We start from the raw sequence: 17,221 nt of genomic DNA, 5'->3' as shown, positions 1-17,221 counted from the left end.
AAAGTCACCTTTAAGACTTGTCTTTGGCCCTCCCTTTCAAATTTCAAATTCAACAGCTCACAGGATGACATGTGCTTGAACATACCAAGTAGGCTAGTGTGGCAGCAAACACAGCCAGGTGCTTCTGAGAGCCTGTGGGCAGGAGAAGGTAGGGAGGTGAACCCTGCTGTGCATGGCCATGTTTTGGCACAGGATAGACAAAGCTGTGGGCCCTTTAGGGATCAGTGCGGTCTAATGCAAATTTCTTGTTGTTTGTATTCCAGGACTTGGCAGTGCATGAAGGCAGAATTGTATTTGTGAGTTCTAAAGATTTTTCATCTCCTTAAAATATGGGCAACCTCAGAATTCATGAAGTGAAAAAGAAAGAAATGTATCATCTGTATTTAAACCATAAAGACTACACCTAGCCTTGATTAAGTCTTTCTGACTGTGTCTGTCTTTACTGATAGACCTGGTCTGACTTCTGCATTGCCCCACCGTAGCCCTGAAACTAAGCAGGCACCAGGCTTGGAGGAAAACATATGGATTTCACTGTGTTCCCTGGGGATCCCAGGGAGTGTTACAAATACTGTCAGTCCTTCACCTCAGCATCCCCATGCTGGTGGGGTTCCCTAGTGCTCTGCTAACATTTTACTTACATGGGAGGGTTTTACATTCTTTGAAATGTCTGATGTGGGATGTAAAGTATCAGACTGACATAAATGTATAATAGCTGCGTCTTAATATATCAGTAAGGTCAGTACTGATCAAGAAGAGAGATTTCACACCCATCCTGCCTCCATTACTTGCTCTGTTCTGCTGGCAGCTGGCAGCAGGTCAAAACAGTAGATGTTACTCATTTTCTTTCCTGTACAAAACCAGACAACGTTGCCCAAGACCGAAGGCAGCAGTTCAGTCTGTTCTCTGGTGCTCTGTGAAAGAAACTTTTGGCCAGAAATTACTAGTCCTGCAGGCTACTAGGAAAACAGTCAGTTCAGTTGTCTTAATTAGCATTTATATCTCTTCTTAAAACCTTATCTGTTTCTACAAAACAGAAGAAAATATCAACTAACCTTTGTAATTTGCAGTCAGTAAAATAACCATTGGCATTTTGTTGCTCACAGTTTAAGATGTAACAGTACCTTTTACATGTACATTTTACAACAGTCTCATATTCCTTTTTTATTTATTTCATACAGTTTCTATCAGTCATCCTGCATAACTGAACATCCAGCATAAACTGAAGATAATTATTCTTAGCTTAGTTTTTATCAAAGGACCTCAAAGCACTTCAGCAAGCAGCAGGTGCCTGGTGATTTTATATGAGCGAATGGTTTAGACTCTTTTGCAAAGCTATAAATGTACACTAAATGTATTTATATTTGTACTTTTCAATGACATGAACCATATAATTTTGATTCCAATTGCTGTGATTATTACATTTTCCTTCCTACTTTTTTTTTTAAATAGAGTGTTCCCCAGAGCTTTCTGCTGCACTTCTAATAGAAATGTTCATAGCACTAGAATGCCTGTCCTATTCCTGTTCTACACTTTTTACTCAGATTAAATTCTTCAGTGGTGCTGAAAGAAAGATAAGCCAAAGTGAGATTGCAAAATCATGCAGAATTCTCTTAATTTTAGAAAGAAAGTCCGTAGCAGGCCGTAAAGATGAAAAACTAAATGTATCATATTCCATATTTTCTCACCTAGAAATTTTACTGTTTTTAATTATTTTTGTGGCAATGTAATTTCTTTACAGCTTTCAAAATAATCCATTTTTTCTCTGCTAAAAGGCAGAGTTTTCATTCCCAGTATTCACCCTTATCGGGATAGCAACGTTCAATCTCCTGGTACTGACTCTAGCACCAGTTCTACCAGGCCCCAAAACACGTTAGGCAGCAACTGGGAGAAACCAAAGGGCTCAATATGAAGTCCTCTGTGCAAATCTGTCTGAATTTGGGGCCAAGAGATGGGTGGTCCTGGTTGTTTCTACTTTTAGCACTTTCAAAAATGGCCTTTTTAAATATATGTTGTCCCTCACTCTTGAGTTACTTACCAGTTGTACTCCAGTCCATATAGCCACAGAAAATAGTTTTCTTAACATAAGCACAGGGCAGCAATGACTTGCAATGTCATCTGAACATTTTAAAGCTTCTGTGAAGGTGAACTGCTGTGATCAAAAGCAGCTCCTGAGAGCTAACAAGCTGTACTAGTTTGCATCCACTTACATTTACACAATATGGATTTGAGGAATTGAGTTCAACAAGATAAATGGTATTTATCTGAGGACAAAAAACTTTCTCCCAGCATCATATTATGCTGAGAAAGAACATTATTTTTAATCTTGCATGAAAAATGAACCAATGTTTTAGAATTTTTTATGGCTGTAGAATTGCTGTTTGAGTGACTTGCTCTAGAATGAAATTTAAATTCCTCATATTGTTTCTTTAAAGAAAAAAGTACAATCTGATAATCTGTTTTCAGGCCTGTAAGTTTTGAACCTCTATGATAAAGTTCTGGATCTGATAATAGCTTCAGAAGTCATAAACCTCTCAGTCTTAATGTGGTATTGCAAAGATTAATAACTAAATGAATACAGAAGCTTATTCTTATTCATGCTGGTGCTAGAATGTAGAATTGGTGTTCAAGAATAAATACACTGGGAAAAATGCAGCTTGCTTGGCAAAAGGATGCAGCATTCACTACCTGATCAATAGCATGTGCAAAAGCTCATGATCAGAGATGTGGAGGAATAATTTCTTCCTACATTAAGAATAAGGAGAAAGGTTCATAAAAGCAATACTTACCCCATTTGCAGTTCTGGCATCCATCTGCACAAGGTATGCAATTTTCAGAGTCAGGGTCTTCTACTTCACCTGTGTTTTGAAAACCCCCAATTTTGGGTTAATTCTAGATAAATGGAAGGCCAACATTTGAAAGCATTCAGCAAGAATCCTGAAAATAATCTTTATCTATGTCCAAACAGAAGAAAGATCTGAAACAATTTCTTTTCTAGTTCATTCTTGTGTAAGCCTACTCAATTTGAGGAAAATACTCCTATTTTACATTAACATAATATCAGAAGAGGAGCAGAGCTGGAGTTTAAGGACCTCAGCATCAGGTTGTGCATTGTGCATTCCAAAACAGGAACCAAAATCCTTTAGCATATTTACATAATAGAGTAGAAGAGAGTATTTATTAGTCCTGTTGACGGACGGTTACCTTCTCTACAGCTGTGCTTCTGACATATGTTTTGAGCTAGGTAGTATCCTCTGAAACATCGTTGGCAGCGGCTGGTGTCCAGGCACACCTCGCAGTGAGCAGCACAGGGCATGCAGGCGTGCTCTGAGTGGTAGTGCCCGGGAGGGCAGCTCTCTCTGCATTCCCCGTGATAGAAGAACCGGTCGATCCCTCTCCTATCTGTGGGGCAAACAAACAGGGAAAAGAGCTCAGTAACAGATGAGACATTGAGGCAGAAAAAGCAGCGTTATTAAGCACCAGTCCTTTAGCTGAGGTAATTAATATTGCCTACTAACTGCACCATTTATACAGTTCTACACCAGATGAGCTAAAATGTGAAAATGTTTTGGAACCCCAAACTCTTCCACATTGTTGGGAGATTTATGGCATAAAAAATGTTACGTTAGTGAATAAGTACTATTTACATCCATCAATCTAATCAAATAGAGGTCAAGAGATTTCCATTACTGGGATCCCAATATTGCCTTGCCGCAAACATAGAAGTCTCCCCAACCAAAAAAATATTTGTTTTGTAGTTATAAAGTCACCATTATGGAAGCAAAACTACCCACTTCACCTTTGAGAAGGATCAGTCTGTTTCCATAGTGGATTAAACTGTAATCCTCGTCCTAGTCACTGCTAAACTCTGAAAAGTTTAGATTTGAATCTGAAGCACAAATGTGCCTCTATTTGATATCACAGCAATAGCATTCTCTAGTGGATGGGGTAACTGGAAGGTGTCCTACTTGAAATGCTTCCGAATGAGACCTGTGGAAACACCTATAACTCAGTGCACTTGGCGATGTAACATGGGCAGTTTTCTTATAGGCCACTCTACAGTATAAATTACATATGTTAAGGTGCTAAGGGTATTATATAGCTTTAAATGTAGAGCATTCAAAGTGATTGCTTATGCTATTATATTTCTGTAGCTTCAAAGAAAGCAGCTATGTTAGTGAACAGCTGCTACATTGTACAAGCAACAATTCAGACTTTGTTTCTTTTAGTTTTCATATATGAATGTTTAGAGTGAGCTTTTCCAGTCTCCTCAGGGTGTGACTCTCATCGGAGTCTCCACTTGTGGATAATTTATATTGCTATCCACAGCAGTAGGGAGAGACTGGAGGAACAGTTTTACGAACTTCCCTCTCATGTCTCACCTAGAGTTTGAAGCCTTTGTCTATTCATTTGCAGAGTCTGAAATTAGAATTGCAGTCTCATCGTCAGTACAACTAATTAATGCCAGTCGTACTAGTATTTTCTTGTAAGTTGGACACTTACTGCTAAGCAAAACCTGGGTCACTCCTCACTAGGACTGAATCTGAAATAACTCCTGAGAGGAAAAGGATGTGAATCTACTGTCAGTCCTCAGAACAAGCTCTTCAAAAATTCTTTTTTATGAAAAGAAATGAAGTTAAATCCTAAATACTCTTCATTTCCAGGGGTGTTTTAGGCAATTCATAGATACTTGCATGTAATAACCCTCAAGTTCTTTATCCACCAGGCATTAGAGAGGCAAGAGGGAGTAATTTTCCTAATGTATAGAATACTGCTCTTCAAAAGGAGAAGAGTTGCTTTTCTGTGACAACCACAGAGTTAACGATATTACCCTCTGTCTCAACTTAATCTGTATAAAAATGTGGCAAAAGACATACTTAGATGTGTGTTAGTGATAACCTTCTCTTCACAGGCTCCATCTACACAGCCATAGGGTCACGGCAGTTTGTGGTGGACCCCACAGTCGCCTCCAGGCAGATATTTTGGAAAACACCTTGGCTTCCTGCCTACTTGTGCATGCAGGTTTGCTCTGTTTCAGTGTAACATATACTGTGCAGTGGCTGGAGGAGGTGGGTGTCGTGCTTTATTTTCCAGAAGCAGGTTGTGTAGGTTTTCTGTCTTTTTTCTCCTATTATTGTTCTTGTTAAGATAGGTCCTATCCAAAATATACACAGGACAATGCATAAAGATGCAAGGACACTGTAGAGCTTGTTTTCTAATACTTTTGAAAAGAAATTGAATTCCAAGATCCCTTCAGGGTTAAAACAAGATTACGATTCAGATCAGGAGCAAAAGCACTACGTACTGAATTGGCTCTAAAAACTGGCCCTGGGAGCAGAGGTGAAAGGAAGCTGAGAGGCCCAGCAAGGGGAAAAGGCTGCAAGATGAAATATTTCTTACCTGTTCCACAAATGGTGCATTTGTTAGGTTCACTCCCACTGCAATCCAGGCAGGTGTGATGGCACAAATGGCACCGTCCTTTAAATTCAAACTTTCCTCTGGGGCATTGCATGACACAGTGACCATCATCAAAGGCTCTTTTGGGGCAGAGGGAGGCAGAATTACATATTCAGCAACATCTTGTTCTTTAAATTTAAAACAAACCAACAAGAAAACAAGATATTCTTCCTTTGTTCTACTTGCTAGAGTCTTTGCACTTTACCCCTTCATTTCCCTGATCTTATAGAATTTGCTAAAATGAAGTAAAAGGTCAGCTGTGTTTTGAACTTGGATCTTAGATTTCAGAGATGAATTAGATTATTTTGCCAGAAAAATCATCTTTTGGTCCTATATCTAGATGTCCTTATACCACAACCTCTGAAGTGTTCCCTTATGTCTGTTAGAAAGAAAGCAAGAAAAGGTCTTCCTCTGTGAAAGAACTATCCGTCTGCTGAAGTTTTCTATTAGTTTTACTATAAAGGCTTGCTTTGAGCTGTACAATGGCTTCAGTGAAATGACTTTGTACATAAAGTCAAACATCCATCTGAATGTTGGCAGGACTGAAGCCTTTAGGAGCTGTCTCTTCAGACTTGCATCTCTGCAAACACTTAGCTGTTTTGCTGCTAAATGTTTTCTTTTTTTTGCTGGATAATGAAATATCTTCTACAGAATCTTTTTATGTGTTGAAAATTTTAATCTATTTGGGGGAAATGGAGAAATGCATCAGTAACAATATGACAATTAAAAGAATATAAAACAAGTTGACTAGAATTTGAAAATGTTTTGAATATTTTGCAAGAAAATAAGAAAATAAAAAGTGAGAGACTGTCATCTCCCACTCAACTGCTTTTTTCTTTCACCAGTTTGGTGTCTGAGGACTTGGGACTCAATTTTCCCAGTCAGGATCGTAATACAGATTTTAAGACTATGTTGTCTATATGCTTAGGGAACAATAGGCTCTCTGTAATATTAAAATAATGCAAGGTTCCTTAAAGCCAGCCAGTATCATTAAAGAATGCTTATAATATCATAAATTTGGGTTGCTATGGTCATTGTGAGATTTATTCTGAAAGAAAAGGGGAAAAATATCCACAAAGATTAAAACCAATTTTGTCAAATGGTCTTTGAAACCATCTAAAATTTAACGATTGGAAATGACAAGGCTTATGAGGTGTGAAGATGGAGGAATATGCTATCACACAAACAGCCTTCCTGAAGTGTTTATAACAAATCAGTGTCTAAGACAACTTACGAATTGATAAAAAGGCTTGTGAGGCTGAATGCAGGCTGCTGGAGAGAAACAGAGAGAGATTTGTATGGGTGTATGAGGTGTTCAGCAAAGATACAGCCCAGGAGCCTGAGAGTGAGATGCAGACTGTAGCTCCTATAGATGTGCCTGCATTAAGTTTAAGATTCAGCTCTTCGTGTGGTTTGCAGCCCACACTGGACAGTTTCTGCGCAAATGGGACACCATGACAGAAGTCCTGGAGGTAGCTGGGCTGTGCTTATATGACCTGCACAAATGACTGTATTCCATCACATGTGCTCGCTGAAATGGTAGCCCTTCTTACAAACAGTTGACACAGTGGTAAAGTACATTTTTCTTGCTTTTCATTATGTTGCTGCTGATGACAGACACCAGCAGGTCAGATCTTATAGCTAACCTCTGTAGCTCAAACAATAAACAGAGAAAGAGGGATTTTATGAAAATCACTGTTTGGCTGGACAAAAATCTAGAGTTCCCTCCTGTTTTAAAAACAGATAAAACATTTTGGATTTTCAAACAAGAAAATGATCTGACAGTGAGTTGATTATGAAATGAGGTGGTGCCTAGTGCTGAATTCTTGCAAAGAACAGGGATTGTTCAGTGTTTTCATTTTCATGGGATTTTCAGTAATGTCCTCCCCCATACCCCCCCAATCTTTTCATCCTTTACAAAAAGGAAAGCTGTTGCCCTGTAGGAGAGCTCCACTGCTGAATTTTGGTTCGTGTTATCTAACAGCCACTCATTACTGTCTTCAATAGACACTATTTAAAGCTCTGAAGAGCTACAGGACTTAGGAGAGTCTGTCATTTGAACAGGTCTATTCCCAGTAAATAAAAAGTAATGTCCACTGGAAGGATTTATTCTTTAGCTTCTGGTTGAGATTTCTCTTTATTAGTATTTCTTTTAATAATGACTTTTCCTAATAGCTTTCCACAATGTGCAGAGGGAGCAGAAAAAGTCTGTGGATACCTTGGATGTAAAAATTGAAAACTGCTAAATGATTTACTACAGGGGAGAAAGCACCCTTCCATAAGGTCACAGAGGCTCAAGACAGCTTCATCACTGCAAACATGTATGTGGTTTTGCCTAATAGCATTATAACTACATTGCTGTGTACCTTCTTAGTTTTGCATATATCTCTGGGTAAAACTCACAAAATAGGAAACCCAGTCTAATTTAATGCAATTCTGAATCAGAACAATTCAGTTCTTAGTCCAAAATTCTGCCCAGACTTCCTTTGCTGATGCCATTTCTGATGTAACGCACCTTAAATAAGTACTGTTTTCTCAGCTATGAATTTGTCTGGACTTCATTGGGTAAAGTCCTTTATGGCAAGGTCTTATCATAGACTCCCGCATTGTAAATTGTGGGATTAGTTGGGGATGTTTTTTCTATGTAAGAAAATGTCATACAAGACCCGATTCCAACTTCATATCAGTGTAAATGTCCACTGGGCTACAATACAATCCAGAGCAACAGAACTGGAATAATTGGTATGAGAATAAACCTAAATAAACAAATAGGATAAATAAAGCTAAATAAATATATAGGACATGGGCTTAAATGCAATAGACTCCAGCATCAGGTGCTAGTACACCTAAACATGTGCCTGATCTGCAGTGTCCTGCAGAAGAGTCTCTTTCTTGTTCCATTCACTCCTTGTGGGAACCTAGAAAAATTAGCCTTCTAGCTAACAGGTAGGGATCTATGTTTAGGTGCTATGAAAATCTCTCAAATTACCTGATTGTCTTAGTGTTTGAATTCATTTGCTCTGCCAAATTCCACAGCTGTGCAAAACTGTAGATACCCCTAGACTCTTGTCACCTGAATTCACCCGTTGTGACTCCAGGGACTATGACTTTGAATGGATGACAATGGATGACAATAAAGGAAAGACTATTTGAAGAGACTAAGAAGACTATTCACTTCACTTATTTGAAGAAAATTTTCTATACCTGTGGGAACCATCTGGGTAAATATTGACTGTCTATGTAACCAGCTGGTCTTGTTCACATAATCCTTGTTTTCTCACTTTCTTGCCATGATTTTGTTTGCCATATTCATCAGTTGCCTCGTCATCTGAGTCTGCAAGCTACTGCTGAAGACTGTGCAGCCACTTCTGCAGATCCTGATATAAGGCCTTCATGCTACATGGTGATAGGAGACACATACCTTGTGCCTGGACAGCTGATGCAGTCATCCGGCTCAGGTCCAATGCATTTCTGACAGGATACTTCGCACAACTGACATTTCTGGAAATCATCAAGATATTCCCCTGGCAGAAAAAAAAAATCAAGTGTTTATTTCAGATCAACATCTCATATTAACAAAAAAAAAGCACTAAAGCATGTTGATAAATTTAATAAGCAAAAGGAATTAGATCTGTTTTGAATTCCTGAAACAAACATGTTTCACTGTGGCATGAAGAAAACAAGTGTTTGTTCCCTTGGGGTACTGGGATATTCAGAATTAGAAGTTCATAGGCCTTTTAATTTTTATTTTTTCTATACAAGTCTGATGGAGAGTGACTCTTATTGTTGGGGCTGATGCTATTTCTCTTGCATCAATCAGAGAAAGACTTTGTTAATATTCACCATGGAGAGTTACACCAACAACAGTGCTATCCAGGAGCCATTCATTACCTAAATTTCTCCAGTGCATCTGCAGCATCCTCATGATTACAAGCTCCAGTATGAAGAGTGTGCTGGTCATGAGTGTGGGGTATGTTATGTGTGCAGAAGGACGTGAATAAGCTTCCATGAGTCAGAGATGTGGTACTCTTAAAACCTCTAGGTCTAGCATTTTTGCCCCCCATCCCATGCCTCCCAGGAGTGCCTCCACTCCTGAAAGACCTGTAGTTACTTTAGAGATTTACACACCCAGCTCTCATTTAGAGTGAATGAAACTTTGGTGCCCAAGTGCCCACCTGGACTTGAAAAGATCTTGTATTATATAAATGAGTGTCTTAAACCTGGGGCTAAGCATGTAAACACTTGCAGATCAAGAATGCAGTAATGCTATTATGGTGCTGTAGTGTACAGTTCACCTCTTTATTCATTGAATAATCCTTAAAAAAAAGTTTGCATATCTACATAGCTGTGCTCTTCATCACTCTCAGAGCAGAGACAGCCATTTGGAAAGTCGCATGAATACTGCATCTGTGAAAGGCATTGCACAGGGACAGTAAATCAATTTATCAAGCAGATTTATAAAACCCAAGATTGAGTGTGTTGTTTGTTAGTTTGTTATGGGAAAATTTTGTCTAATCAAGTCTAGATATTTGAGAGAATTTGCAGCTTCTTCATCCTTAAGTAGCTGAAGGGAGTGGACAGAGAGTCCTGCATACGTAAAGCCTGCAGTTTCTACAGACACTTCAGGATGGAGAAACTCTTTCCACTTGAATTGTTGCTGCAAAATCCAGATTTGGCACATGCAGCAAATTTTAGGAGTCAAAGTCTGATTGGGGAATGACTTGGTTTTGGATCTCAGTTGAGATGAATTCCTTATATTGAAGAGCAAGGAGACCATATGAGCAAGTAGACAAAGAGATGAAAGAAAGAGGTATTTTATAAAATACTGTTATTTGAGCTCTCTGTCTCTTGGCTTTTCTGCTTCATACAAATCTGTATTAACAAATTTCATAATAGTTGAAATCCCTGGCATGACATACAAGCTAGGATAGTGCCTGCCATGCTTAAGGCGAAGGGAATGGTATAGTTAAAAAAGCATAGCAACTGAAGCTTCCAGCCAACCATGGGCCAAGATTGGGGTACCCAAAAGATAGATACAAATGTAGATTTTCAGTCTGTGAAGGTCTGTATCTTTCCCATTTCTTCTAGGAAAAAGGTCAAAGTCAAGCCCAAAGCCCCAAAGTGACAAAGCCATATAAAGCACAAGGAGTGTGTTCCTCAGAGGCTGGTCTGAGATCAGTGCTAACTGGGAAGAAGTTCAGAACTGGGAGCAAATGAACAGTCTCTTGCTGAGCTCAGGGAGACAGAAATCTGTGTATTTTTGCAAGTAAATGTGTCCTTCAAAAAAACGTAACACTACTATTATTTCTGCCGCTAATAGCAGCTACCCACAACACTCCAAATTTGGTTAACCACTCCAGTGAAAAGTGTAATGATATAACATGTCAGAGAAAGAGACTGGGCGGTCTTGGTTCATGAGGAATTTTGCAAGGTAGGATTTCCATACACTGCGGAATTCTTTAGAATTGTCTATAATACACTGTTCTGTCCTCAGGGATTTACAGGCAGCATTAGACTGTTTCCTGACTCTTGCATTTCTGTTCAGTAATGACTTTCCATGTATTGTATCTCTTTTAAAATACCTTTTGTTTGCATGTAGATGAGGTGGCTATGTGTACAAGTATACATATGTATGTACATACCTTCACACATTTTTATAGTACTCATTATCACAAGACCTCAAAGAGGATTTTGAATAACTGTATCTCCATACATCTCATGCATCTGATCTATGCCCATATAGCCAAACCTTGAATCATGTAAACTGACCAAGTTCCACTGAATTGTTGCAGCTCTTCTGAGTCACAATACTATATATTGTATGATAGGTTACATTATAAAGAACTAATGACAAAAACAGCATAAATTGTACAACTTTTTGATGCAGAACACAACCATATCCTGCATTTATCCTAAAGTTACCAAGAGAAAATTTTGTCCTGATCAGTAAATATCACAATATTGAGTATTTATAATCCTCACATTCTAGGAAAAAAGACTGGTCTGCTGTTCAGTAGATCACTGGGGTAACAACAACTTCTGCTAAATGTAGGTCTCTTTGACTCTTCTCAACATGTATTCAGATGGTATAAGATGGAATCCCATGATCTCAAATGACTTTATGAGATTTTAATATATCATACATATTTCAATAGAAAAATAATCGAGTTTCTCAGAGGTTCAGTTTCTTTTCTTCTATGCATTTTGTTGGATAATACACAACATGAAAAAAATACGGTATTAGGAAATGCTTCCTATTGCAAGTTCTGGTGGCTCAGTGCTTTATACTTTTGGCTTTCAATGACTCTGAAATCTCTCTGTGCAGCGTTATTAAATAATTGCTTCTCTGATGTTGTTTTGTGATGTGTTTTCAGAAACCCTGTTGTTTTCCAGTTCCTACTGCCTTCTTTTTATTTGCCCCCACTGTCTGTATGCTTATCCCTATGAGTTGAGCTACTAATTCATACACCTCTGTTATGCCAACTCAAATCCTTCCACCTGGTAAAAGTGCTGACTTTTAAAAGGCTTTTGTTATTTTTTTGTTACTTCTTTCATTGGAAATGCTGTAATTCATTTCAGCTGCCCTGGAATAGGGCCAGAAAGGCTACTTCTCTGCTGACTTTATTCTCTGAGTTGGAGCATTTTAAAGCACACTGTTATAAGAATATGCATAACAAATTACTTATATGGTGGGGCCTCTGAATTGCAGGTCACATCTACAGCTCTAGATCTGTCACTAAATGTTATTAGAACAGTTTTTTTGTAGATATTCAAAGAGTTAACACTGAAGTGCAGCTTTGAAGAAGATTTTTAAACCACTCCACAGAGTAGTTGAACTGTTTGCCAGACTTCCTTGTGGGCTATAAATTTCTTTACAAATCTTGCTAGATAAGTGCCATTTAGCAAAGCTCTCACTCTTTTTTTTCTTTATTCAGATTAAATAATTCATTATCTGTCTAATGTACATAACTAGGAATATACAACCAGCAATGCATCTCAGCTGTGCCTTAGTCCAAGCAACGCCAATTAGTCACTTGGGTTCCTCCCAGATTTAATCTTCATTTAGTTGTTACTTTTGTGGGTGGAATGTATATATATAAATGAAAAAAAAAAGAACTGAGGTATTTTAGGAGTTAGTTATATTAACTGACTTAATTTCCTGTAATTGGAAGATTTTTATGTATAATTTTTTTCTGTCCTTAGTTTAAAACATTTCTTCTATTCCTCATCTGGTTGTGTCAGGTTGTGGGTTGTGCCTTTAACTGCATGCAGGAACCTACTTTCACACCACATTCTTATCAGCAGATATGAAGCATTTTAAAATGAGGTAAGAACTATTATATCCCTTTAAGGAGGCAAAAGAAAATTAATTGCAGTGAGGTCATCAAGTTAGAGTCAGCACAGCTCCCAGGATGCTGCTATGTCTTTGCATAACCAGTATCAAGTGTATGGCTGTTATCTATTATCTACTATTTACTATCTACTATTCTCTCCTGCTTGCAAAAATCTTTGCCATTCACTGACAGCACATGGTGACCAGCTAGTACAGGGTGTGAATATCCTTGCAAGGTATACCTGGAAATATACAGCATTGCATGTGCTGGTAGTCATAAATGAATCTTCTTCTTGTAAACCCTGATGAGATTTGGTCACTGCAAGTCACATGTTACTTACCCCCCATTCTTAATCAAAACATCATTTAATCTAATTTTAAAATGCTCACTGGTTATCTTGCACAGTGTTGCCACAGTGGCTTTTCTTTATAATCAGCTAAAAATTGGGCTTATTTCCTCCCTTTTGCTTGTTTACTCTCACCAGAATCTGTATACAGATTTTGTATGCGGGCTTTTGTGTGCAGTCTTATGAGTTACAGAGGTTTCACAGAGCAGATGAAGAAACATAGATCAAAATTACTTCTCACTGATCAACAGCAAGAACTGAGAGAATTCAGTCTTAGAAAGAATTCTGCTTTTTCCATGTTCACCCTTGAAACATTTTATTTTATCTTGACTAGATGGTGGGACCAACTCCTTGAGTTTTGCTAAAGAAGTTTAATTCTTAAAGTTTAAGTCCATAAGGGACTTAGACTAACCTGCGTAAAACAAGCCCTTAAAATTCAGCCTAAGAATTCCTTTTAAAGCTACCCCTCTATTAAGTCTAACGCCTTATAGATTATTGCTTCCAGAAAGTAAGTGTGTCTTTAACTAGAAAATTTTAGGACATGGAGATTGTAACATTTCCTTTCCCCCTAAATTTTGGCCAGTGATACAAAATTTGCACCTGGTTTCTAATTTTAATTTGTCTAGCTTCAGCTTTCAGTCCCTTGTTGATTATTATTCTCCACTCAACCATTTACCCAGCAACTACGTTCCTGTTTCCCCACTTGGATGTGCAGAATGGACAAAGGAGAGACAAAGGAGCTTTAATGAGCAAAACTTTGGGGTGATGATATTTGAGGTGATCAGAAGGATTTGGGAATGCAAGTCTTCTTTTCAGAAGTGCTTTAGGCACTGATGAACCTGACGGATGAAATTCGGATCCTGGCTTTTAAGTCCCTCTTGTGACAGCTGACAAGGCAGATCCTGGAAAAGGGCTGAAGATCTTTCCCTTGAACAGCAGTATGTGGAGCTGGGTGTGATATAAAGATTTTAGGATGAAAGGCACTTTTGTTGCAGGATTAGCTGAGATCACATACAGCCTCAGGTTAGTTTTAATCGTGACAGGCAGGAGAGAGGCAACTGCCCTTATCAACTATGCTATCTTGCACGGCCCTCTGTTCTTTTCCTTGCTGAATAAAAATAGTTATCTCAGCCATGACTGCCCTTTTCGCTGACACGAAGGGATTTCCCCCAACTTCTTTGTGTTTGTTTTTCCCCTCATTTCTATGTAATATTTACACAATGATTGTTAGAAGGCCAGTCAAGAGCCAGAGCTCTCAGGGGTACTGAGCAGGCATAAAAAGACTCCAGGAAGATATTTTCAGCACTTAAAAAAATCAGCTTTAAACCTCCATTTGGATTAATAATCTGGATGCCCGGAAGTGAAAGCTGGACTGAGGTCAGGGCTTCTTCCTTGCCTATGCAAGCATGGAGGTCAGGGCCTGGCAGGGCTGCTGCTTGCCTGGAGCCTGAAATTTGATAACCCCATGAGAATATGGGAAAGGAAAGGGAGCGATCCTGGCCGGTATTGCAAATGCTTCGCTAACAAAATTTTAGATCAACTATGGAAAAAGTCTCTTCAGCCTCTACATTTCTGGAATCTCCCAACTGGAAATGTCCTTGTTAGGTCTTGTCATGCTTCCTATTTTTTGTGAAGACCTGTGACTCTGTATTTCCAAAAGGGCAGTGGAATGGAGGCACCTGAATCTCGCTGAAACTCAGCACTTCTTACTGATAATATTGCTTTGGAAATCCAGATAGTTTCCTGCAGAAGATACAACAGAAAGGTGCAGACTGACTTTATACATTTGAGTAACTGTGGTGATATCTGCACATGGGGTACATTAAAAAGAATCTTTTAATACTGGAAGAAGTCATGTTTCTTACTCAAGTTGGTATGACTCAACCTGTAGCGCAGTTACTCCCTCCCGCGTTATAGACTGAGGAGTCTGTAATCTGTATAAGCAGAGCCTTCCCTGTTGTCAATAGGATTTCTGTGGTCTGACTTGAATAGACATAAACCTGAAATGGAAAGAGCTGGATGTCTCAACGTAGTGTTTCAGTGGGGGCATCTGTCTTGAACGGAGTGACCCCTGTACTGAGTGTTTGTACTGGAGATCCCAGACTTAATCAGGAGGTGAGCAGAGATTGATTGAAATAATGGGGTGGATTCTAGAAGGCAAATCATGGTCCTAATGAGACATAACAACATAGATTCATACTGCTAATTAAATGCCATCTCTGTTTAATGTACAGAGATGAGTACGTATTAAATCTTGAATGAAACCTGCCAAAAAGGTGATGTTTATCTCCTTGAGAGTAAAGGAGAAAGAGGAGGAGCAATTGGTTCTTCTCATGAAAGAAACAAAAGATTAAATTTTATACCTATGTGTAACTCTTCATCCACTTCAATAGTCTTGCACTGGTGATCTCCCCTTGCCGAACACCTCCCCGGGTCCTAGTCTCCATCCACTACAGACATTGCAGGAAAAGCCAAGGTAATAACATTTGATGACTTTCCCAGGCAGCACAGGCTAGGATGTTTTCTTTAATGATCCCTGCTGAGGGTGCATAGGTGGGCAAACGATACAGCCCCTGGGATTCAGATAAATCTGGGGAGAGGCTTTGTCACACCGTTTGGCTGTGAGAGTTTTCTGAACTCTCCCTTCAAACTTGGGACTGGAAGGGCTCAGGAACGCTATGCCAAAGATAGGTCCAGCAAGAACTGTGTTTACACAACTTCAGTACAGTATGACCTAGGAGTAAGAAAATGGGCTATTTTATTTGGGAACAAATGTTAGAGTTATCTTTGTCTTCAGATTCAGTAATGTTGCACAAACCTGGCATATTAGCATGGTCACAAGCACCATGGTCTACAGCAGTGCAATTCACTGGGGTTGGCAACCTGTTGACTAAATTTTCCCTCCGACCTGTTGCTCAAAGGGACTGTGCAGCCACCAGGAGCAGGAACAGGAGCAGGGAGCAGGCCAGGGACAGTTGTGAATGGAAAAGATGTGCACTATTACCTGGATTGTAACTAAATTGCACTAACAGTCAAGGTTCAGTGAACATCCAGTGCTTTCATTGCATTTGCATGTTGGAGCTATTCATTCTCTTTGGGCAAATAAATAATCGCACAATGTCAACGTTCTAGCTTTTCCTCCCCAGCCAGACTGGAAAAATGGGTACTTAATAAGCTCTTTTCCTAACACCATAAAGCAAAGATTCTACAGTGATTGGTGCTGGGATGGTATTTTTTGCTTTGAAAAGTGATGTTTTTTTCCCAGAGGACCTTCAATGAATCCACCCCCCAAACACTGAAAAACACTGAAAAATAAGTGATTGTGCATGTGCCATTCCTCTAAACCTTGCCTTGGCCATCTTTGGCAGCAAATGCATGAGCTGCCCAGAAAAAAGAGATGTAACAAAAAACAGCCTTTGATGTGGCACAGAGAGTCTGCATATGTTGCTTACTGGAAATGCTCTATTTTAAACACATGAGCTTTCTTGCCATAATACAGTTTCCTTTGACTACATTTCCCATGTTAGAAGTGAAAAATGGCTCCTTTATTATGCAATAAACATTGCTTTATAATCCAGAGAGAAAGTCCTTCCAGGATCAATTTAATCATAGCAAGGCTATTTGTAATTCTGTGGGGGTGGCTGCTACCCTTGCACAGCAGGTGACCCTATCCACAATCTTACTGGCTTCAGCCTGAGGATTTCAGAGCAGTTTCTATAGGGGAGGGAGCCCAGTATCACGGTGCTCTGAGACTTCACAGAAATGTCGCAGGACTGAAATAGGTCTAAATGCTCTGTTGCTTACCACTGTGGAACCGAGGATGGAAATGCAGGTGTTGGTTGTACTCCCACTGGTTGGTGTGATCCTAAGGTCCAGAGCTCTAGCTTGTTTTCAGGGACACTGTGTTGCTACCCATCATTCTTTAGTCCCTCTCATATGCATACTAAAGAAGAGGATTTAAGCCCCAACACACTCTCAGGATGACGTTAATAAAAAAATCAGATAATTAATTTCATTAAAAATTGGAATCCTACAAAATAGATTAAGTAAAACAACCAATAAATATTATGCCAAGCAGAAATCTGTT

At 39.1% G+C, this 17,221-nt stretch overlaps 1 protein-coding gene across 1 annotated transcript in view; it reads right to left on the bottom strand.

Moving 5' to 3' along the window:
• The window catches only part of PCSK5 (proprotein convertase subtilisin/kexin type 5), a 259,883-nt gene that overhangs the window by 44,180 nt on the left and 198,482 nt on the right, over positions 1–17,221 (bottom strand). Inside the window, exons 21-24 of the mRNA XM_067315277.1 lie at positions 8,876–8,978; positions 5,398–5,534; positions 3,202–3,399; positions 2,787–2,855 (exon numbers count right to left, since the gene is read on the bottom strand). Of these exons, the coding sequence (XP_067171378.1) occupies positions 2,787–2,855; positions 3,202–3,399; positions 5,398–5,534; positions 8,876–8,978 (507 nt within the window). The remainder of the gene's footprint in view (positions 1–2,786; positions 2,856–3,201; positions 3,400–5,397; positions 5,535–8,875; positions 8,979–17,221) is intronic.

The sequence above is a fragment of the Apteryx mantelli genome, chromosome Z (assembly GCF_036417845.1).
Source record: "Apteryx mantelli isolate bAptMan1 chromosome Z, bAptMan1.hap1, whole genome shotgun sequence".
Lineage (NCBI taxonomy): Eukaryota > Metazoa > Chordata > Aves > Apterygiformes > Apterygidae > Apteryx > Apteryx mantelli.
The sequence above is the reverse complement of the archived record's forward strand: the minus strand, read 5'-3'. Positions and strand labels throughout refer to the sequence as shown.